The sequence below is a fragment of the Scyliorhinus torazame genome, chromosome 7, assembly GCF_047496885.1.
Source record: "Scyliorhinus torazame isolate Kashiwa2021f chromosome 7, sScyTor2.1, whole genome shotgun sequence".
Classification (NCBI taxonomy): domain Eukaryota; kingdom Metazoa; phylum Chordata; class Chondrichthyes; order Carcharhiniformes; family Scyliorhinidae; genus Scyliorhinus; species Scyliorhinus torazame.
The window spans coordinates 63,899,689-63,924,318 of NC_092713.1; the positions used below are offsets into that span (position 1 = coordinate 63,899,689).

Consider the following 24,630-nt stretch of genomic DNA (forward strand, 5'->3'; position numbering starts at 1 on the left):
GGACACAACAGGCACACAGTAATTTACTTTTATGACAGAATTACAATGGTTCATGTAGTTCCAAACCCTGGGCTCATATCCCAGGAAATAGTTTAGAGTTGGATTTGGCTAGGGCAGCACTGTGGCACAGTGGTTAGCATTGCTGCCTATGGCACAGAGGACCCGGGTTCGAATCCCGGCCCTGGGTCACTGTCTGTGTGGAGTTTGCACGTTCTCCCAGTGTCTGCGTGGGTTTCACCCCCACAACCCAAAGATTTGCAAGTTAGGTGGATTGGCCACACTAAATTGCCCCTCAATTGTAAAAAATAATTGGGTATTCTAAATTTATAAAGAAAAAAGAAAAATAAATTGGATTTGGAAAGATCGGAAATATCTGCCCGATCTAAAGGAATGCCTTTTGAAGTCAATTAGTCCACAGTTATGGAAATTTCATGTACACAAATGGCTGGAAGGTTTAAAAATCAATCAATCAATAACCAAGGCAAGGCAACTGGTGCACCTGCAAATGGCAGCTTTGACCCATGTAGTTTTAAAGGGTTAGTCTTGATAGGTTTTAAAGACTGCCACCAGCCATCCTAGTGTTTAACCTGGTTAGTTGCAGTATCATTGACTGCCCCTTCTCCCGAACTAGCCCAAATGGTGCACCCAAGATGGTCATGGATTCATCAGTTTCAAAGTGGTCTTCCACTTTCCTGTTGCCATACCGCCTGGCACACACAGATTTTACATTGCACTTCCCAGCTCAGCAATCCCTTTCTCCTGTCACTGACCCAGAGGAAATCCAATGGTACAACGCAAATTTAATTATGGAACACAGTCTTGGCACCACTGGCCTGACACCAGAGGTACTGTTTAACCCCCTTGCGCCATTATGGCCACTGTGGCCAAATCATTCGCAGAAGCACTTTCTAACGAGTCATTCCTCAAGGAAATTAGACTCAGATCTCCAGAACAAAAGTCTCTCAAAATCAAAAGAAATGCACATTGGGAAATTATTCACCAAGCTAATTCCAGGCCCTTCCCTGTATGTGGCAGCACGTTTATTTCCAGGATACTTTCCCCACTATGGATGGCGCGGAAAATTATTTTCAACTTTGGTTAATTATTTTCCCTCCCTTTACTAAATTCTGCATGTTTTAGTTTATAATTTTCCTGCTTTTTGGTGGAGAAAACCATGTATAGCTGTCCCAATTTTAAAACCAAACTTGTATTGCTGGGTTCAAGCCAAGACTCCAAACTTATCTTCCAGGTGGCTCATACGTGCGCTGCTAGGCCTTCTCGTACAATATGTCCCACGATATACCTGTGTCAACCACGTGCTCTTATAATCATGTCCATGAAAAGGGAAGAGTTGGAGGCTGCACCACCAGAAGACCATGTCGGTCAGGTCATGAACTGTTTTTTCCAGATCCTATTCTAGACTCTGGTCAAAGACGAGGTAGGAATGCGCCAAAAACATTTTCTTGAATCTCACGCTGCACCAAAACATTTAGCAGCATCAGAAGCCAGTAGCATCCAAGTCTTAGAAAATATCATTTCCACAAAACATTGGTAATCGACTGAAGACTGAATCCAGCCACCGAGTATGCATGCCTTCTGGATGGGCAAGACCCTGTGTGGTTTCCAATATCAAAACACAATATTTTCTACCACGTATGAGACATTCTTCTTTATTTTTTGACCACATAGGAAGTACTGAAAACCTTCTTGTCCATTATTTCCTTTGTTACGACACCCTGAGCAAGTGCATGGACAATCCCAGCTCCACTCATCCCGAGTCCCAACACAAGTGAATTAACCAATAATTCTTATAAAAAATATCCGAAGTCTTTGGCCCTTGGCTGCCCAATAACTCCAGTCACCATGTTTATAAATGTAAACACAATTACTGTTTATTTATAACCAAGAACGATGATGAAATACACAGCAGATACATTTGGTTAATGATTAAGTAATACATAACTCCCACATTTGCCCCCCTGCCTCTACAGTCACACATTCCAGGCAGACAAACACAGAGGGGTGGAAAGGGGTAAAAATCATAAGTGAAAGGAAGAGAGACTTTGTTTCAGGTGACAGTTCTTAGCACACTTTTCTCCACAGCAAGCATGCAGATTAAAGTCTTTATTACTGGTTTCTCTGTAGATTCATTCGTTCAGGTTTGCTGTAGTTTAGAAATATAGTACTCACAACATTTCTGGAGAAGCCCCTTACTTCTCATCAAACTTTGCTTTCAATTCATGGTTTGTCTTCAGGCCTCTAGTTCCAGATAGACAGTACCCACAGGCTAGAGGAGAGAGAGTCTCACAGCAGGCTTTCTGGAGTTAGCTGGAATTTTCTGGCGAATTAGCTGGGTCTGTTCGCCGTGCTGCCAGAATCAAAACTGAAATCTCCTTGGGTCTCTGAACCACCCCATTTGGATAAGACCCAATCGCTCACCTGTTACAGGGCAAGGCCACTTCATTGGCTACCAAATCAATCAAATCGGGTGCCATAACATCTCTCTCACTGCTGCCGGCCAGTCTGCAAATCCAGTTTAAACCAGCACAGGCTTCTGGATTCTTCTCCTTGAATTAAAGATACAGACTGCTTGCCTTAAAGACATGTGTCCATTAATCATCCATGGATCAAATATATAATGGGAAAAATAAAAGAAAGGGGAAAATAAGGGAATAAACAGGAAGGGCTCTGACATACACATCTCCCTATGAGAATAAAACTTCAGGGCATCTACGTGGATTATGAGGTATGCAAGACATAAATCAGAGACACATATCAATCCGCATTGTACAAGTTCCCTTCCCAATGTATACATTGGTAACTAGTCAGCCTTTAAGCACATTATCCTTTCCAGAAATGTGCACAATTTGAACATTGAACTGTTGCAATAATAAACTCCGACGGAATAACCTTGCCTTCCAGGTTTTTTAACTTCCAAAAACACAAGCGGAATATGGTCTGTGCAAACTAAACTTTGTTTATTGTCATATCGGACATTTACTTCAAAGTGCAGAAGGGCTAGTATCAAGACAAAGGCTTCCTTTTCAATGGTTGAATACTTCTCTGGCACGGATTTAGTTTTTGAAAAATACCCGATTGGCATTCTATCAATGCATTGTTGTCTTTTAGTAGGCCTTGCCCCTATCCCCAGGTCACTAGCATATGTGGCTACTTTAAATGGTCTGGAAATGTCCGCGGTGGCCACCAACATGGCCTTCAGCCTCAAATTCTACTTAGCGTTCCAGGCACCACAGAAATTTTGCTTGTCTGCAACATGTCCAACATGCACTGTATTTCAGCCTCTAACTGAGCCAGTCACAGTGGTTTTAGTCAAGATGGATGTGGTTTTACTGGTTCAGAGTTTTTTACGTCTACATCAAGAGTGCCCCCTGGTGTTTCCCTACAAATCCTTCGATACTCTTTCTGTCTCTTGTTGTAATGCAGTCAGTCTTTTCCGACTGAATGTTTAGCCAAATTTTGAGGATCTTCTGCAGCCAAGCTGGAAGTAGGTCGTCAATGCAGAGGGAAACATTTGGTTCATTTTTAACCAATAAACACTCCAACTCCTTTAGCTTTACATTATCTCTTTCCCTGCTCATGGTTACCTTCATCAAGTGCAGCTGAGGGTTCAATTCTGAGTTGATTGACTTTATGTGTACCATTCTTTGTGTTACAATCTTCACCACCTCATCGCAGTTTCACAGCCCTCATCTCTATTTGGTAACGTGAACTGAAATAATATGTGCTTTCAAGATTTCAATTTTTCCTCTTTACTTTCAGAATCAGAGGATAGCACTTTATTGGCTCTATGAATTTTCTGTTTTTTATTGACAGAAGCGGTGGCAGAATCACTCCTTGATTCTCCATCCACCTTCTATGTTCCTCTTAATTTTATAAGGAATTGATTACTGATTATTTCATCTCCTTTGCTATTTGCTTATTTTACCTTAAAGGGGCACGGTGACCTTTAAAAGGATGTGGGTTAACTAGCCATTTAGTTGCCGTTACTTTGCCGTCCTTACTCTCCTTGTCCTGACTAATTGATGCCACGCTATCATGTATATTTTCCTTCCATGCAGGCATGCTGTGGGACATATTTGCACCTGAAGTGAATGGAAATGGGTTTACTGCAAGCTGTAACAAATCACTTTTAGAAAAGTCCAAGTTACTTTCTGTTCCAATTTGCTCTTTCCTTCCCTAGCTTTGGAAGAATTACTTGCCATTCATTCATGAGAAGTTAGTGACAGGTCTATTCAGTAACGGCTGTTCATCATTACTTCATAATCAGAACCAAAATCGAATTCAGAATTCTCATCTGACTATTCATCACTGTTATGGGCTTCTCTTTCGTATGGTCATCTTTGGTCTTGGGGGTTCTCAGAATTTGGTTCTCTACTAGATTTTATGTTTGACAGACCATCTAGATGTGATTAATGTCCATCAACATTTCTTTCTTGGAGTTATTTACTACCCAATGAGTTTTCCCAAGTACCACATGCCCTACCGTTGGTATCTCATGTGCCATCTGCAGTACTACGTGTACTACGGGCATCATGGTAGCACAGTGGTTAGCACAGTTGCTTCACAGCTCCAGGGTCCCAGGTTCATTTCCCGGCTTGGTTCACTGTCTGTGCGGAGTCTGCACGTTCTCCCCGTGTCTGTGTGGGTTTCCTCCGGGTGCTCCGGTTTCCTCCCACCGTCCAAAGATGTACAGGTTAGGTGTATTGGCCATGGCAAATTGTCCTTAGTGTCCAAAAAGGTTAGGTAGGGTTAGAGAGATGGGGTGGGCTAAAGTGGGGTTCCTTTTCCAAGGGCCAGTGCAGACTCAATGGGCCAAATGGTCTCCTTCTGCATTGTAAATTCTATGATTCTATTATTTCTTCAGACTCTCTGTAACCATGGATGAAGTTACCACCTTCACTCCTGCCAAATCATTCCCCAAAAGTCTACTCCATCCACTGGGAATTTCGTAACCACTCCAACAACTACTGGACCTCACACTAACTCGCACTCCAATTGTACTTTATACAATGGAACTGGCATACAATCTCCACCTATCCCATTCACTATTTCTTCAGCTTTCATTGAGCTCTGGAGGGGAAACTAAGCCCTTCTGCAGTAACAGTTTGAGCAGCACCGGTGTCCCTTCAGATAGTTACAAGTTTGGCTTCATCATTTCATGAAAATGGGGTAATCTTCCCCTTAGACAAAATCCCTGCACATCCCTCCTCTACCTCACATCAGCTCCCACAACGCAAGGTTACTAAGTCCGTTAAAGTTACAGTCTGCCCTGTAGCATTCTCCACTTTTGCTCCCTTTTCGGAATCCTTCGCATGAACTCCCACAAGTCTAGGACAGCATGGTGGCAGTGGTTAGCACTGCTGCCTCACAGCGCCGAGGTCCCAGGTTCGATCCCAGCCTTGGGTCACTGTCCGTGTGTAGTTGGCACTTTCTCCCCGCGTTTGCGTGGGTTTCACCCCCACAACCCAAAGATGTGCAGGGTAGGTGGATTGACCACGCTAAATTGGCCCTTAATTGGAAAAAATGAATTGGGTACTCTGAATAAAATAAAAATGTACTCCCACAAGATCCATGGGCTTTCTTTGCAACAGGCTGAACAAACGTTTCCCACCATATTACAATGGTAACACCTGGGCTTTCGAGTCCCACCTTCACCCTCAGTACCTTCCTTCTTGGGCTGAGATCATAGATCATAGAATTTACAGTGCAGAAGGAGGCCATTCGGCCCATCGAGTCTGCACCGGCTCTTGGAAAGAGCACCTACCCAAGGTCAACACCTCCACCCTATCCCCATAACCCAGTAACCCCACCCAACACGAAGGACAATTTTGGATACTATGTCATGACCAATCCACCTAACCTGCACATCTTTGGACTGTGGGAGGAAACCGGAGCACCCGGAGGAAACCCACGCACACACGGGGAGGATGTGCAGACTCCGCACAGACAGTGACCCAAGCCGGAATCGAACCTGGGACCCTGGAGCTGTGAAGCAATTGTGCTATCCACAATGCTACCGTGCTGCCCACAGATCTCAGAGCATTCCCAGTTGTCCATTCTTTACCTAGACTAACTGCCTTCCTTTCACTTCTTATCCTTTTCAAAATTATGGAGGTGATGGAAAAAAGGTTTAAATTTAAGTATTAGCTCATAAGGGTCAGCAATAATTGTTGCCCACCTCGTAGTCTTCACCGTCTGGTCTTCAACATGGGTTCTTAATACAGAAGGTAGGGAATTCTTAAATTCCTCTAGAGAATAACCTTTCTCAGAGCCTCATAGGTGTTGCAATTCCCAATGCTCGTACCCACCTATCAAAATTGATCTGCTTAATCCTTGCAAATTAGCATACATCTGTCCCGGCTGTCTCCTTAAATTCAGAAACTTTTGACTATATGCATCGGGGACCAATTCACATACATCCAGGATAGCTCTTTGTTTAAAAAAACCCTGCCATAATCCTTAGACACAGAAGCATAAATGTCCTGTACCCTCCCCATCAATTTACTCTGCATGGGTAATGTCCATTTTTATTTTGGCCACTGAATTTGGGTTGCTATTTTTCCCAAAAGACCTAAATAAATAAAAATGTTTTTACCTTCTCATCAAATTTTGAGAGGATCTGCATAAATTTAAACATATCACCACTGGGTTCTGTTCTAGGATTAAGCCCTCTTCGAATTTGTGGCAGTTCCCTACTAATTTCTAGTGCTTTAATAACAAAGAACAAAGAACAAAGAAATGTACAGCACAGGAACAGGCCCTTCGGCCCTCCAAGCCCGTGCCGACCATACTGCCCGACTAAACTACAATCTTCTACACTTCCTGGGTCCGTATCCTTCTATTCCCATCCTATTCATATATTTGTCAAGATGCCCCTTAAATGTCCCTATCGTCCCTGCCTCCACTACCTCCTCCGGTAGTGAGTTCCAGGCACCCACTACCCTCTGCGTAAAAAACTTGCCTCGTACATCTACTCTAAACTTTGCCCCTCTCACCTTAAACCTATGCCCCCTAGTAATTGACCCCTCTACCCTGGGGAAAAGCCTCTGACTATCCACTCTGTCTATGCCCCTCATAATTTTGTATACCTCTATCAGGTCGCCCCTCAACCTCCTTCGTTCCAGTGAGAACAAACCGAGTTTATTCAATCGCTCCTCATAGCTTATGCCCTCCATACCAGGCAACATTCTGGTAAATCTCTTCTGCACCCTCTCTAAAGCCTCCACATCCTTCTGGTAGTGTGGCGACCAGAATTGAACACTATACTCCAAGTGTGGCCTAACTAAGGTTCTATACAGCTGCAACATGACTTGCCAATTCTTATACTCAATGCCCCGGCCAATGAAGGCAAGCATGCCGTATGCCTTCTTGACTACCTTCTCCACCTGTGTAGCCCCTTTCAGTGATCTGTGGACCTGTACTCCTAGATCTCTTTGACTTTCAATACTCTTGAGGGTTCTACCATTCACTGTATATTCCCTACCTGCATTAGCCCTTCCAAAATGCATTACCTCACATTTGTCCAGGTTAAACTCCATCTGCCATCTCTCCGCCCAAGTCTCCAGACAATCTAAATCCTGCTGTATCCTCAGACAGTCCTCATCGCTATCCGCAATTCCACCAACCTTTGTGTCGTCTGCAAACTTACTAATCAGACCAGTTACATTTTCCTCCAAATCATTTATATATACTACAAAGAGCAAAGGTCCCAGCACTGATCCCTGTGGAACACCACTGGTCACAGCCCTCCAATTAGAAAAGCATCCCTCCATTGCTACCCTCTGCCTTCTATGGCCTAGCCAGTTCTGTATCCACCTTGCCAGTTCACCCCTGATCCCGTGTGACTTCACCTTTTGTACTAGTCTACCATGAGGGACCTTGTCAAAGGCCTTACTGAAGTCCATATAGACAACATCTACTGCCCTACCTGCATCAATCATCTTAGTGACCTCCTCGAAAAACTCTATCAAGTTAGTGAGACACGACCTCCCCTTCACAAAACCGTGCTGCCTCTCACTAATACGTCCATTTGCTTCCAAATGGGAGTAGATCCTGTCTCGAAGAATTCTCTCCAGTAATTTCCCTACCACTGAAGTAAGGCTCACCGGCCTGTAGTTCCCGGGATTATCCCTGCCACCCTTCTTAAACAGAGGAACAACATTGGCTATTCTCCAGTCCTCCGGGACATCCCCTGAAGACAGCGAGGATCCAAAGATTTCTGTCAAGGCCTCAGCAATTTCCTCTCCAGCCTCCTTCAGTATTCTGGGGTAGATCCCATCCGGCCCTGGGGACTTATCTACCTTAATATTTTTTAAGACACCCAACACCTCGTCTTTTTGGATCACAATGTGACCCAGGCTATCTACACCCCCTTCTCCAGACTCAACATCTACCAATTCCTTCTCTTTGGTGAATACTGATGCAAAGTATTCATTTAGTACCTCGCCCATTTCCTCTGGCTCCACACATAGATTCCCTTGCCTATCCTTCAGTGGGCCAACCCTTTCCCTGGCTACCCTCTTGCTTTTTATGTAAGTGTAAAAAGCCTTGGGATTTTCCTTAACCCTATTTGCCAATGACTTTTCATGACCCCTTCTAGCCCTCCTGACTCCCTGCTTAAGTTCCTTCCTACTTTCCTTATATGCCACACAGGCTTCGTCTGTTCCCAGCCTTTTAGCCCTGACAAATGCCTCCTTTTTCTTTTTGACGAGGCCTACAATATCATTCGTCATCCAAGGTTCCCGAAAATTGCCGTATTTGTCTTTCTTCCTCACAGGAACATGCCTGTCCTGTATTCCTATCAACTGACACTTGAAAGCCTCCCACATGTCAGATGTTGATTTGCCCTCAAACATCCGCCCCCAATCTATGCTCTTCAGTTCCCGCCTAATATTGTTATAATTAGCCTTCCCCCAATTTAGCACATTCATCCTCGGACCACTCTTATCCTTGTCCACCAGTACTTTAAAACTTACTGAATTGTGGTCACTGTTACCGAAATGCTCCCCTACTGAAACATCTACCACCTGGCCGGGCTCATTCCCCAATACCAGGTCCAGTACCGCCTCTTCCCTAGTTGGACTGTTTACATATTGTTTTAAGAAGCCCTCCTGGATGCTCCTTACAAACTCTGCCCCGTCTAAGCCTCTGGCACTAAGTGAGTCCCAGTCAATATTGGGGAAGTTGAAGTCTCCCATCACCACAACCCTGTTGTTTTTACTCTTTTCCAAAATCTGTCTACCTATCTGCTCCTCTATCTCCCGCTGGCTGTTGGGAGGCCTGTAGTATACCCCCAAATCTGGAAGTCTTTCTCTAATTCCAACTTTCTCATTTCCATTTATTTTTCCTTGTGCCTCGGCTCCATTTCTTTCTCTTTTTGCTGAATTTCCAATTGTTTCATTTGTGGCTGGATGTTTGCTAATTCTACTGATTGTTGCCCTGACCCAGTCTTTGTTTCTGGCATTTTTCCCCAAGTTTAAATGCTGAGCAATCATGTCAATTATCTCCACCTTCTTAGGTCTAACTGGTACCTTGATTTCTAATTTGCCTACTAATTCAACTAGCTTGTCTTTGCAAAGCTCTTTTAAATAAACTAGTGATAGGTCATCCACCTGAATAAAATACTTAGCAGCTTCCAGATCCATCCCTTTATATCACTACAAACCTAGTGTCTCTTTTTAATTTACACTGTAACCCCAATTTCGCCGTCGACCATTCCAAAGATTCTGGGCGAGCCCCCAAATTGTGTTACGACACCCTCGACAATCCCAGTCCCACTCACAACACAAATTAATTCTTCTATAAAATAATTGAAGTCTTTGGCCCTTGGCTGCCCAATAATTAGTCATCAGGTTTGTAAATGTAAACACAATTACTGTTTATTTATAACAAGATCTATAATGAAATACAGTGGATACAGTTGGTTCATGATTAACTAATACGTAACTCCCACTAACTAACACACACACGTACATAAGTGAAAGAAAGAGTCTGTTTCAGATGATGGTTCCAAGCACACTTCTCTTAACAGCAAGTGATCAGAATAATAGTTATTCTGAAACCTCACTGTATTGCAGGATAGTTTTTAAAAGGCAGTTTTGTACAGACTTTACTGGCCTCTCTGTAGATTCAAGCATTCACATTTTCTGTAGTTTAGAAATACAGCATTCATAACTGTTCTGGTGAGGCCTCTTACTTCTCATCAAACTTTGCTTTCAATTCATGGTTTGTCTTCAGGCCTCTTGTGTTTCCAGGAACATAGCACCCAGGCCACTGGAGAAAGAGACAGCCTCATAGCAGGTTTTTTGGAGAGAGTTAACTGGATCTTCCTATAGAGAAGTAAGCTGTGTCTGTTCACCGTGCTGCCAGAATCAAAACTGCAACCTCTTCAGGTTCCTGAAACATTCCACTGGGGTAAGATCCAATCACCACACATTACCGAGCAAAGTACAGCCTTTTGGGTCAATTCATTGACCACCAGCCAGATCAATCAGAGTCCCAGAACATTTCTCTCACTGGTGCCAGCCAGTCTGCAAACCAGCACAGGCTTCTGAGATTCCTCTGCTTGAATTAAAAGATACAGGCTGCTTGCCTTAAAGACACATACCCATCAATCATCCATGGATCAAAAATAAAAGAAACGGGAAATAAGGGAGTGAACAGAGAATATACAGGACCCTTACACTTCCAAACATCAAACTCAAAAACTAGAACTGTATACCAACCCACTTCCCACCTTTTACGACCACCCGGTCAACAGGAATTTCAGGTTTGAAGCCAAATACCACAGAAGATACAGTATTTCATTGTGTTTCCAAAAGTTGAGAAACAAAAATGGGCGCTAGGTTTTCATTAAGGTGAAAAGTTCACAAATGCATATATATCATTTACCAAGCAGTCAACTATGTAATCACTTGAGTAGATCTCAGAACAAAACAAAACGTTAATCACTTAGCAACATGTTGTTTTCATTCCATATTGGTCGGGAGAAAATCAGGCCTCAAACAACTGTTGCAATTAGAGTTTTCCAAGGTTGGAATGACCAATTATAGTTTAATTTTATTTCCTGAAATCAACCTTTCCTCACACTCACTGAGTGATCAGAATAATAGTTAGTCTGAAACCTCACTGTATTGCAGAATTGTTTTTAAAAGAAGCAGTTTTGTTCACAGGAAGTTGCTGCTGCTGTAAAAGCTTTCATATCACATTTCTGGGTGGATGCAGCAGAGCAAGAATTATGCTTGCACAATCTTGATCATGTGCAACTGACTTGGATTTTTGGTTGCAACTCATTAATGTATCTGGGAGAGGTCTGTACAAGCAAGGAGTACAAGGTAATAATAATAGCTAATTGTCACAAGTAGGCTTCAATGAACCCTAACCCTAATGAAGTTACTGTGAAAAGCCCCTAGTCGCCACATTCCAGCACCTGTTCGGGGAGGCTGGTAGGGGAATTGAACCCGTGCTGCTGGCATTGTTCTGCATTACAAGCCAGCTATTTAGCCCACTGTGCTAAACCAGCCCCGTTGGCCAATATTAATGAGCAGAGTGATATGACCACCCAGCTTGTGTTTATGTGCATGTGCATAAGGGAGAGAGTGTGCGTGTGTGGGGGAATGAGAGATAGAAGAGAATCTGGATTGCCATCAACAGCAGTCGAATTTAGAGGAGATTTGGAGTGATGTGGTGGAGATGTTTAAAATCCCATTTCATCTTTCAAACTCAATTACAAACTCAACTAGACTGATGGGATGCACATCTCCTCGGAGGTAATTAGTGTTCAAGATGCAGAATCTGAGGATTTACTGAGTTTGGCAATGTTCTTCTATCAATCCTGCTAAAAGATATTTCAGTTCACATATCGATTTTCCAAACATTGTGGGAAAACTAATGGCGAAACACACAACATTGTGATGTAATATGAGCATGCGATCCACAAACTGACTTACAATTGGAGCAGCCAGTTTCAAAGGTTGCTCATAAAGAAGTAACATATTGTACTGAATCAATTAGCTACTGTAAGTCAGGTGGGCGCATCCTAGGCCAGGGGGTTCCTTCCCCACAATGCATTCGTAGATATTGACCTATATAGATCAACAGTTTCAACATTTGCTAAGAATTTGAAGAGAGGTGGTTTGATTTTGCTTTCCTATAGATTTACATAGAATTTACAGTGCACAAGGCCATTCAGCCGATCGAGTCTGCCCTTGGAAAGGACACCCTACCCAAGCCCACACTTCCACGCTGTCCCCATAACTGTTAGGTAATTTGGACATTCTGAATTGTCCCTCTGTGTACCCGAACAGGCGCCGGAATGTGCCGACTAGGGGCTTTTCACAGTAACTTCATTGCAGTGTTAATGTATGCCTCGTAACAATAATAATTATTAACCCAGTAACCCCACCTAACCATTTTGGACATCCAAGGGCAATTTAGATGGCCAATCCACCTAACCTGCACATCTTTGGACTGTGGGAGGAAACCGGAGCACACGGAGGAAACCCATGCAGACACGGGAAATTGTGCAGACTCCACAGACAGTGACCCAAGGCGGGAATCAAACCTGGGACCCTGGTGCTGTGAAGCAACAGTGCTAATCACTGTGCTACGGTGCCACCCTTTATATGCTGTGGTGTCTTTCTAAACCCCTCGTTTCAATGTGATCCAACTTCTGTTAATAACTTCACAGCAAACTCATAATTGTCAGTTTTGCACATTTTTGTATATTTGCACACATTGAAATGCGGGGGAGGGGAGTGTTTCCTTTTCAATCATGCAATAATAGAGAGCGACAGAAAAAGATAGATTTACAGAGCAAAGACCACAGGCAAAAAAAAAAAAAATTGTTTCACTGGAGTCCAGAATCGAAATTCAATGGTACATTCTTGAAAACCGATGCTGGATATTTCACTTTTCCACTAGACATAACTTCTACGATGAGATGGGCACACAAAGATGAATTTATTTGTTGGTGATGATACAGAGATTCCAATAGAAAAGGTGTAGATGGGTCCTGGCTTTCACTTTGAACCCCTTTTCTGTGCTGCTGGTTGGTAGATGGAAAGAAGATGAATTGGGCTTTGCAGCTCCACAAGGCAATATCATCCATTCTGCCAGCTAGGGGGTCATGTCACATGACTCCCACCTCCCCATGTTGGCTTTGACAACGGGTGTTTAGTCCTTTAAAAAAAATAAAAAAATTTAGACAACCCAATTCATTTTTTCCAATTAAGGGGCAATTTAGTGTGGCCAATCTACCTACCCTGCACATCTTTGGGTTGTGGGGGCGAAACCCATGCAAACACGGGGAGAATGTGCAAACTCCACACGGACAGTGACCCAGAGTCGGGATCGAACCTGGGACCTCGGCACTGTGAGGCAGCAGTGCTAACCACTGCGTCACCGTGCTGCCACGGGTGTTTAGCCCTTTGTCTGGGTTCCTGAAATTGTTGATGTTCCAACCATCAGGAATTTCAATTAAAAGTTAGAGTTCTTTGTCCTAGAAGACTACTAGGTTCTATTGGTCAGCCTGGGTTCTGAAATGCAGATGGACTTGGTATAGTTCCCTTTGAATTTGGTCTCTGTAGCCCAGAGGCTGTTTGGGTGTCTTCAGAGATAATGAGGTGCAACATTCCCCAATAGAGCCAGATGAGCTCCTATTGTTTGAAGGCCACAAATAGACATAGCTTCATCAGTTTTAAAAGGTCATCATCAAGACTAATATTTTAAATTAGCCATGATTTTTGTTAAAAGCCCTGGTCTTAGTACTGTTACAAACCCCACAAGCCTTCTGTGGCAGATACTATCAATTGGATTTTGAAAATCCAGATGCAAATTTACTGCATTTCCTTTATGGACGGCAGTAACTTTTGACAGAGAAACTAGCCGTTTAGGTATCTTCTATGTCCTTAAAATAAACCATGCTCTTGAAATTATTGTTACTTTCTCTGGCCATTTAGCCTAAAGTAATGGAGTTGATTATCTTTATTTCATGAGATGGGGGTCTTACTAGCTAGGCCAGCAGTTGTTGCCCACCCCGTCCTCTCGAGAAGGTGATGAGTTGCCTTTTTGGCTTGCAGCAATCCATGTGATGGAAGTATACCCACAGTGCTTTCAGTTTGGGGATTTTGACCAGTGAAGGAATGGTGATATAGTTCAAAGTCAGGATGGTATGTAGCTTCGAGGGGAACTTGCAGGTGGTGGTATTCCCATGCATCTGTTGCCCTTGTGCTTATAGGTGGTAAAAGAACTATGTTTAAACAGTGACCTCAAAAGGAGGCTTAGTCGGTTGCTGCAGTGCACCTTGCATATGGTACACACCATTGGGTTGGTGATGGTAGATGGGGATCTGATCAAGCAGGATGCTTTGTCTTGGATGGTGTCCAACTTAAGTATTGTTGGAGCTGCACTCATCCCGACAAGTAGGGAGTATGTCATCACACTTATGACTTGTGCCTTGTTGAAGGTGAGCACAGTAAGAAGTCTTACAACACCAGGTTAAAGTCCAACAGGTTTGTTTCGATGTCACTAGCTTTCGATGTCACCCGAAAGCTAGTGACATCGAAACAAACCTGTTGGACTTTAACCTGGTGTTGTAAGACTTCGTACTGTGCTCACCCCAGTCGAACGCTGGCATCTCCACATCATTGTTGAAGGTGGCTAGACCTTGGGGAGTCAGGAGGAGAGTTACGTGCAGCAGAATTCCCAGTCCATGATCTGCTCTTGCAGCCACAATATATACTTGATTGGTCCAGTTCAGTTTCTTGTCAACGGTGACCTTCAGGATATTGATAGTGGGGCATTCTGTGATGACAATCCCATTGAGTGTCAAGAGGTGATGGTTAGGTTCTAGCTTGTTGAAGATGGTCATTGGTTGAAACTGGTGTGGCACAAACGCTACTCGGCACAAGATGTTATCCAATCTTGTGGCATATGAATATGGTCTATTTCTGTAATTGAGGAGTTGCAAATGGTATTGAATATTGTACAATCACCTCACTTTTGACCTTGCATGGACAAAGGAGTAGGCCATTCGGCCTATCGAACCTGCCTGCTCCCCCATTTGATAAGATCATGGCTGGTCTGCTGGTGGCCTCTACTCTACTTTCCTGCCTGCCCCCTGTAACATCTGACTCCTTGTCAATCAGAAATCTAACTCCGCCTTCAAAATATTCAATGACCCTGCCTCCATGTGGAACAGGACTCCACAACAAACTCGGACAGAAAAAAGTTCTCCTTTCTATCTTAAATTGGACAACTGTTATTGTAAACTGCGTCCCCTAGTTATAATCTTTCCTTAAGGGGAAATACCCTCTCAGAATCAACCTTGTCAAATCCCTTCAGGATTTTACATTACAATAGGATCATTTGTCAATCTTCTAAATCTCAAATGGAAACATGTCCAACTGTTCTTCATAAGACAGGTTTGATTCCCGGCTAAGGTCAGGGTCTGTTCAGAGTCTGCACGTTCTCCCTGTGTCTGCGTGGAATTCCTCCAGGTGCTCCAGTTTCTTCCCAAAAGTCCCGAAAAATGTACTGTCAGGTTCATAGATTATCATAGAATTTACAGTGCAGAAGGAGGCCATTCGGCCCATCGAGTCTGCACCGGCTCTTGGAAAGAGCACCCTACTCAAGGTCAACACCTCCACCCTATCCCCATAACCCCACCCAATACTAAGGGCAATTTTGGACACAGGGCAATTTATCATGGCCAACCCACCTAACCTGCACATCTTTGGACTGTGGGAGGAAACCGGAGCACCCGGAGGAAACCCACGCACACTGGGAGGATGTGCAGACTCCGCACAGACAGTGACCCAAGCCGGAATCGAACCTGGGACCCTGGAGCTGTGAAGCAATTGTGCTATCCACAATGCTACCGTGCTGATGGGAGGAAGGTCATTGATGAAGAAGCTTAAGATGGTTGGGCCTAGGTCACTACTGCAGATATCCTGGGACTGAGATGATTACCTCCAGCAAATAGAACCATCTTCCCTTTGTGCTAAGTACGAGTGGAGTGTGTTCATCCCAATTCCCATTCATTTTGCTAGTGCTCCTTGATGCCACACTTGGTCAAATTCTGCCCTGATGTCAAGGGCAGTCGCTCTCAGCTCACCTCTTGAGGTCAGCTCTATTGGCAATATTTGGATCAAGGCTGCAATGAGGTCAGAAGCTGAGTGACCTTGGCAGAACAAAACTTAGAGTCAGTGACTCGGGGATCACTGTGTAAGCACCACATGATTGCACCGTCGACCACATCTTTCATCTGTTTGGTGATTGAGTAGAATGATGGGGCAATCATTAGCCAGACTGGATTTGTCCTGCTTTTGTGAACAAGACATACCCAACAATGTGGAAGATTGTACAGGTAGGTGAAAGTGGCATAGCCGCACTGGAACAGCGTGGCTTGGGGCACAGCTATTTCTGTAACATGGGTCTTCAGTACTCCTGTTAGGATGTGGTCAGGGCTCATAGCTGTTGCAGTATCCTGTGTTTTCAGCTGTTTCTTGAAATCACTTGGAATGAATAAAACTGGTTGAAGACTGTGATACTGGGGACCTCAGGAGGGTGCCAAGCTGGATAATCCACTCTGCACCTTAGGTTGAAGCTGCTTGCAGATGCTTCAGCATTGTCTTTTGCAGGGATGATTTTAGGTTCCCCCATTTTTGAAAATGGGGATATTTGTGGAGTCGCCGCCTCCTGATTATTATTTAATTGTCCACCACATTCAAGACTGGTTGTGGCAGAACTGCAGAGTTTAGATCGGATAGTTGGCTGTGGGAGCGTTTAGATCAGTCTCTCCCATGCTGCATCAGCTGCTTGTTATGCAAGCAGTCAAATGTTGTAGTCCAGATTGATGCCTAATGTTCTTAAGTATGTCTGGAGCTGTTCCTGGCATACTCCCCAGCATTCTTTATTGAGCTCGAGTTGACCCCTTGGTTTGAGTGAGGGATTAGATGGCATGGTGGCACATTGGTTGGCACTGCTGCCTCACAATGCCAGGTATCCTGGTTTGATTCCAGCCTTGGGTGACTGTGTGGAGATTGCACATTCTCCCAGTGTCTACGTAGGTTTATTTTGAATGCTCTAGTTTCCTCCCACAGTCCAAAGATACCCCCAAGTGTAACAAAGATGTGCAGGCTGGATGGAGCTACAGTGGTAGAATGGGGCTAAGTGGGGTTCTCCTTCGGGGGCGTCGATGCAGACTCGATAGGCCAAATGGGCTCCTTTTGCACTGCAGGAATTCTATGGAGATGCCAGGCCATGGAGGTTACAGGTTGAGGTTGAATACAATGCTGCTGGTGGCCATCCATGAGGCACTATGGGCTAAGTTTTGCATTGCTAGATTTGTTTTGAATCTAGCCTATTTAGCATGCTGTTCATGCCGAACAACACAATGCACGGTATCTTCAGTGTGAATACAAGATTTCAGCTCAACAAGGACTGTGCATTGGTCACTTTTACCAATACTGTTCATTAACGTGCATCTGTGATACAATTGGTGAAGACAAGGTCGAGTGGGTATTTCCCTCTTGTTCATTCCCTCCCCATCTGCCACAGGCCCAATCTGGCAGATGTGCCTTTCAGCACTCATCCAGCTGGGTCAGTAGTGGTGCCACTCAGCCACTCTTGTGATGGACATCAACGTCCCACACACGAGTACATTTTGTGCCCTTGCCACTCAGTGCGTCTTCCAATTGGTGTTCAACATGGAGGGATACTGAAGTACTCCTCAGCAGAGGAACTGGAGGGGGTGGGTGGGCCAAAAAGTGGAAATCAGGAGATTTCCTTGTCAGTGTTTGACCTGGATGTTTTGACACTTCATGAGGCTGAGTCGTTGTTGAGTACTCCCAGGGTAACTCCGGACTGATTCTATACCACTGTGCTGCTACTTCTGATGGGTCTATCCTGCCGATGGAATGGGATGATGGTGATGTGTCTGGGTCATCAGCTGAAATTATTATTTGGTGAGCATTATCTTGCCTGACTAATTAGGGGGGACAGCTCTCCTAATTTTGACATAAGCTCCCAGAGCACTGCAGGAACAGGACTGGGTACATTTGTGCAGTTTCCAGTGCGTGGGTCGATGGTCCATTGGCTTTTATTCCTTCTCAATTTTTCTGTAATAGTTTGATACCATTGATGGTTTGCTCGCCCATTTCAGAAAGCAGTTAAACATTAACTACATTACTGCTGGCCTGGAGTTGCATGTCTGGCCAAATAAGGTAAGAATAGCATCTGGAGTTGCATGTCTGGCCAACTAAGGGAAGAATAGCAGATTTGTTCACTAAAGGATATTAGTGAAACAGATGGGTTTTTAAGACAGTCAATGATAGTTTCACAGTCACAATTACTGAGACTAGATTTTCAATTCCAGATTTATTAACTAATGCAAGTTAAATTCAATCGATAAATTCAATCAACTGCCATGGTGGGATTTTAATCCATGTCCATTGAGCTTGGGCCTCTAGAATAATATGATGCCATTCCCACTACGCCACGTTCTCGGTTCTTGAACAGAAATGTTATATTGATGGCTCCAAGACACCTGACACAATTCCCACATTCTTCAAGGGGTACATCTTAGTTGAACCGACTGAGAAATCACCATGTGAAAGAGCGCCTAATTTTTATAAGCTTAAGTCTTCAAAATAAAAACATAGGTATTGTCACAACACCCTGGGCTAGTAGCGGTCAATTCCAGCCCCACTTGACCTGGGGTTGCAACACAGGTGAAATTAAAATTACTTAAATATCCAATGTCTTTGGTTTGATCCTGATTAAGTACAGGCATTAGGTTTGTAAATTTTAACACAAAAGCCTTTTATTATTTAACAGTACACGCACGCGCGCACACGCTCTACCACCTGGGGTTCCCCTCAAAATCGCTCACCATCCTGACTTGGAAATATACTGCTGTTCCCTCACTGTAGTTAGATCAACATCCTGGAATTTCCTCCACAACAGCACTGCTGGTGCGCCGACACCTCAGGGACTACAGTGCTCAAGAAGGCAGCTCACCACCACATTCTGAAGGGCAACTCGGGAAGGGCAATATTTGCTGGCCTAGCCAGCAATGCCCACATTGCGTAATTTAATTAAAAAGCATTATGGACCAATATGCTCATGGTGCAGTGCCTTGCAGAATGTAGAGGGTAACATGACAGATGTGTAAGATCACTGATGCATGCAAGAGAGGAAATGTGCAGGAAGTCACAATGCCCAAGGAGAAATTGAAAACTAACAGCTAGCATTTACAGGAAAGATTTGGAGGATGCACAAAATTGATAAACAAGCATGTGTAAACCACTGATGAAATCCTTGATGTGTAGCACAAGCATACAGACATATATTATGCTTACCGTTTGATCGGGAGTACTTGTTTCTTTTGGCTCATTTATTCTCCACCTGTTAATTCCGTTTCCAGGATTTTTAGGCAGGCAGTCTCTTAGCTCTGGATTTAACAATGAAGGATCTCCAACATAACTGCCAATGCAGAACTTGTCCTTGTGTTTTTCTAATAATGCTAAAGATCTGAAGTTCATGTTACAAAAGTGACAACGGAAATTTCCAAAATCCATACTTCTGAAGTCAGCGAAGTAATCCTGAGTCTTTCAGTTGACACAAAGGCTTGGAACAATTCAAACTCAGAAACCTGCACACGATCAGATAAGTTTTCAGCTTGCACAACAATTAACATGGCACATTATCATAAGTACTCTCAAAACCTTTTATCTATTTAAAATCTACAACAACTTTTAAAACACTGCCGTTCTTTTTAATTGCCAGAATTTTCACTTTCTTGAAGCACTGAGATTTACATTTCCTCTGCATGTTGTGTTTCCATAACACAAAAAAACCCAAAATACACAATTGAAGTAAATTTAACACATTTAGCAACACAACTGAACACTGCACTCAGTTTAAACAATGAATCTGAACAAGGTGTTACTTTAAATTGTCTTCCGATATCAACTTGACAACGTCAACATTCAAAATCCTTAACAACCATTACATTGCATAAAACTCATACACTACAATTATGCTTCAACACAAGGGGATCAATTCCAATTTTTTCCTGCAACAGACCTGTTACTCAAGTACTCGGAGGCATTCCGTCTTTTACATTTCTTCCAATATATCTCTATTTAGGTAGTTTGCATTTTTTGAAGCACTTGTTTGGTTTGAATGATCGTTTTGATTGTTGCTAGGAAACTGTGGGAGGGAAGGGCACTTTGATATGACAAGTTAATCTCTATAAAAAATGACCGTTGTTAAAGGGACATTGTTATCTTGTTGAATTGTGTGCAACATTTTTTAACCACATTGACATAGCATTTTGCTGAGCCCATTAAGGGAAATAATGCACTGTCTATGGCACTTCAGTTTAGAATTGCGAATCAGTTTTTCTTAATTTGGTTTTCATAAAATATCAATAACAAAATGAGAAAGAAAAAAGAAGCCAACAGGGTTAAGTACAAAATACAATCTAAAAAATCAACCCCCCAAACCCCGATACATAAATAATAAATTAACATCCCGACTTAACACAACAGGTGTATACACCCCCTCAAACCCTCCAGTGTAAATAACATAAACAAAAATGAAGTTAACCCCCCCCCGAGCTGCTGCTGCCATTGGCCAATGTCTATCGTTCTGCCAGAAAGTCTAAGATCGGTTGCCACCGCCTAAAGAACCCTTGTACCGACCCTCTCAAGGTGAATTTCACCCTCTCCAATTTAATGAACCCTGCCATATCGCTGATCCAGGATTCCACGCTTGGGGGCCTCGCATCTTTCCACTGAAGGAGCATCCTTCGCTGGGCTACCAGGGGGACACAGGCCAGAATTCCAGCCTCTTTCGCCTCCTGCACTCCCGGCTCCTCTGCCACTCCAAATATTGCGAGCCCCCAGCCCGGTCTGACCCTGGATCCTACCATCCTCGACACCGTCCTCGCTACGCCCTTCCAAAATTCCTCCAGCGCTGGGCATGCCCAGAACATATGGGTGTGATTTGCTGGGCTCCCTGAACACCTAACACAACTGTCCTCATCCCCAAAGAACCGGCTCATCCTTGTCCCGGTCATGTGTGCCCTGTGCAGCACCTTAAACTGTATGAGGCTGAGCCTCGCGCACTAAGAGGAAGAATTCACCCTCCCTAGGGCATCTGCCCACATTCCCTCTTCGATCTCCTCTCCCAACTCCTCCTCCCACTTACCAGGTGATGCAGGAGGAGGCCTCGGTGGCCACAAATAGGAGGAGGTCCGAGTACTTTTGAGTCCGAGTTGAAAGGTAAGTTTACGAGATCTCTTTCCCCCCCCTCCCCCCGAGAGCACCCTGTCCTGTACTGTGTGTGGCAGTAGCCGCGGGAATTTCACCACCTGCCGTCTGGCAAACACCCTTACCTGCAAGTACCTGAAGGTGTTCCCCGGCAAGGGGGGGAAAGAGCCCGTACTTCTCCTCCAGCTCACGAACTTCCAGTCCACAAACAGGTCCCCCAACCTTCGTATCCCTGCCCTGTACCACCCCGAAAACCCTCCACCTGTTCTTCCTGGGGTAAACCGGTGGTTCCCCCGTAATGGGGTCCACGCCGAGGCCCCAACTTCCCCCCCTATGCCACCTCCACTGCCCCCAAATTTTGAGGGCCACCACCACCACCGGGCTCGTGGTATACCTCCTTGGAGGGAGCGGCAGCGGCGCCGTTGCCAGGGCCCCCAGATTTGTACCCACACAGGACGCCGTCTCCAGGCTCTTCCGTGCAGCCCCACCCCCCCTCCATCACCCACTTGTGCACCATCGTCGCATTACCCACAGAGGTTGGCCAGCGCCAGCGCCTCCCCCCCCTATCTCTACTCCGCTCCAGGAACACCCTTCTCACCCTCTTAGTCCCTCGCGCCCACACAAACCCCATTATACTCCTGTTAACCCGCCTGAAAAAAGCCTTTGGGATAAACACGGGGAGGCACTGGAACAGGAACACAAAATCTTGGGAGCACCGTCATTTTGATTGACTGCACCCTACCCGCCAAGGACAGCGTCAACGCGTCCCACCTATTGAACTCCTCCTCCATTTGCTCCACCAGCCTTGTAAAGTTAAGCCTATACAGGGCCCCCCAGCTCCTGGCCACCTGGACCCCCCAAATACCTGAAGCTCCTCGCCGCCCTTTTTTGTGGGAGCTCGCCAATCCCCCTCTCCTGGTGCCCTAGCTGAACTACGAACAGCTCGCTCTTTCCCCATATTGAGCTTGTAGCCTGAAAAGTCCCCGAATTCCCTGAGGATCCTCATTTACCTCTGGCATTCCTCCCACCGGGTCCGCCACATACAGCAGCAGGTTGTCTGCATAAAGCGACACCCTATGCTCCTCCCCACTCCGCACCAACCCCCTCCAGTTCCTCGACTCCCTCAATGCCATAGCCAGGGGTTCAATCGCCAGTGCAAAGAGCAGGGGGGGGGGACAGGGGACACCCCTGTCTCGTCCCTCGGTGCAACCGAAAGTACTCGGACCTCCTCCTATTTGTGGCCACATTCGCCATCGGGACCTCATACAACAGCCTAACCCACCTGACAAACCCCTCCCCAAACCTGAACCTCTTCAGCACCTCCCACAGGTACCCCCACTCTACCCTATCGAAGGCTTTCTCAGCGTCCATCGCCACCACTATCTCCGCCTCCCCCCTCCCTCGTCGGCATCATGATAACGTTCAAAAGCCTCCGCTCATTCACGTTCAACTGTCTCCCCTTCACAAACCCCGTCTGGTCTTCATGGATGATCTGCGGCACACAATCCTCAAGGCTAAGATCTTCGCCAGCACCGTGGCATCTACATTTAGCAAGGAAATCGGTCTGTAAGACCCACATTGCAGGGAATCCTTGTCCCGCTTCAGGATCAAGGAGATCAGTGCCTGGGACATCGTCAGGGGTAAAGCCCCACCCCCCCCTCCCCTCCCTTGCCTCATTAAAGGTCCTTTCTTTTAGCATTTTAGGTAACACAGGAAAAAAAAGTACCCCAAGGACTTCTGCAGTTGCTTACTCCCAATCATTGATGCAAAAAATTGAGACTACTTGAAAACACTCCAAAGGAGATGCCAGTTCCGTTTAAAGAGATACCATCAAGTATCAAATTATTTTTGAAGATAATCGAATAGATTTTAATTTGTCCATATATAAAACTCAATCTCAAAGTTCAGCTTCAATTACAATGTGAAAGAGACAGTGGATTGTGCACTTACTTCCCATTTCAAACTGTGATGGAAGCTTATAATGCAAGGAAAGGAATCTACCTACAAAGTCTGTTTTTAATTTTAACAGTAGTTATGGCAACACCATTTAGACAGAACAATTTGCTTGATCAGCAGCTCAGCCACTAGATTAATATCCTTAACAATACAGTGGGTATGATCTGCAAGATGCAATACACCATCAGCCTCCTTTGACAGCACCCACGATCTAGAACAATAAGGGTAGCAAAAGCATGGGAACACCATCATCTGCAAACTGCCTTCCCAGTCAAATGCCCTCTGACTTGGGGCTATATTACTGTTCCTTTAGTGTTGATGGGTCAAAACCTGGAACTCCCTTCTCAACAACACTGTGGCTGAACTGCAATGATTCAAGACTGTGGCTCACTGCCACTTTCTGAAGGCCAATTAGGGATGAACAACAAATGCTGGTCCAGCCATCAACACCCACATTCCATAAGACTTTTTAAAAAAAACATACTATGGTTTTTATTAAAAAAAAATCATAGAACATAGAAAAATACAGCACAGAACAGGCCCTTCGGCCCACAATGTTGGGCCGAACCTTTGTCCTAAATTAATCATAGATTATCATAGAATTTACAGTGCAGAAGGAGACCATTCGGCCCATCGAGTCTGCACCTGCTCGTGGAAAGAGCACCCTACCCAAGGTCAACACCTCCACCCTATCCCCATAACCCAGTAACCCCACCCAACACTAAGGGCAATTTTGGACACTAAGGGCAATTTATCATGGCCAATCCACCTAACCTGCACATCTTTGGACTGTGGGAGGAAACCGGAGCACCCGGAGGAAACCCACGCACACACGGGGAGGATGTGCAGACTCTGCACAGACAGTGACCCAAGCCGGAATCGAACCTGGGACCCTGGAGCTGTGAAGCAATTGTGCTATCCACAATGCTACCGTGCTGCCCATCACTACCCTCAACACTACCCTCCCTGCAAACTTTCATATTAAGAACAAAAGCAGCAATGTCACAGGGAAATGTCCACCTCCAAATTTCCCAAGTCTCACACTTTATTTTTCCCAATTAAGGGGCAATTTAGTGTGGCCAATCCACCTAACCTGCACATCTTTGGGTTGTGGGGGTGAAACCCACGCAGGCACGGGGAGAATGTGCAAACTCCACACAGACAGTGATCCGGGCCCGGGATCAACCCCGGGTCCTCAGCGCCATAGGCTGCAGTGCTAACCACTGCACTACCATGCTGCCTTTACACACCATTTGACTTGACATACTATCACTTCATCCATTGTCACTGGTTCAATAATCTAAAAATCCACATCTCACATTATTGTAGGAGAACCGCGATGCAGAAATTCTCAAAGTAGGACCACCATCGCCTT

The 24,630-nt window shown here is 44.8% G+C and overlaps 1 protein-coding gene across 2 annotated transcripts in view; it reads right to left on the reverse strand.

The window, feature by feature from the left end:
* Nucleotides 1–20,465, reverse strand: part of ccdc17 (coiled-coil domain containing 17) — a 95,243-nt gene extending 74,778 nt beyond the window's left edge. Inside the window, exons 1-2 of one of the 2 annotated variants that reach the window (XM_072510817.1) lie at nucleotides 20,110–20,465; nucleotides 19,383–19,675 (exon numbers count right to left, since the gene is read on the reverse strand). In XM_072510817.1, the coding sequence (XP_072366918.1) occupies nucleotides 19,383–19,601 (219 nt within the window). In that variant the 5' untranslated portion in view covers nucleotides 19,602–19,675; nucleotides 20,110–20,465. The remainder of the gene's footprint in view (nucleotides 1–19,382; nucleotides 19,676–20,109) is intronic. The other variant, XM_072510816.1, reaches the window with a different exon arrangement.
* Nucleotides 20,466–24,630: the final 4,165 nt, after the last annotated feature.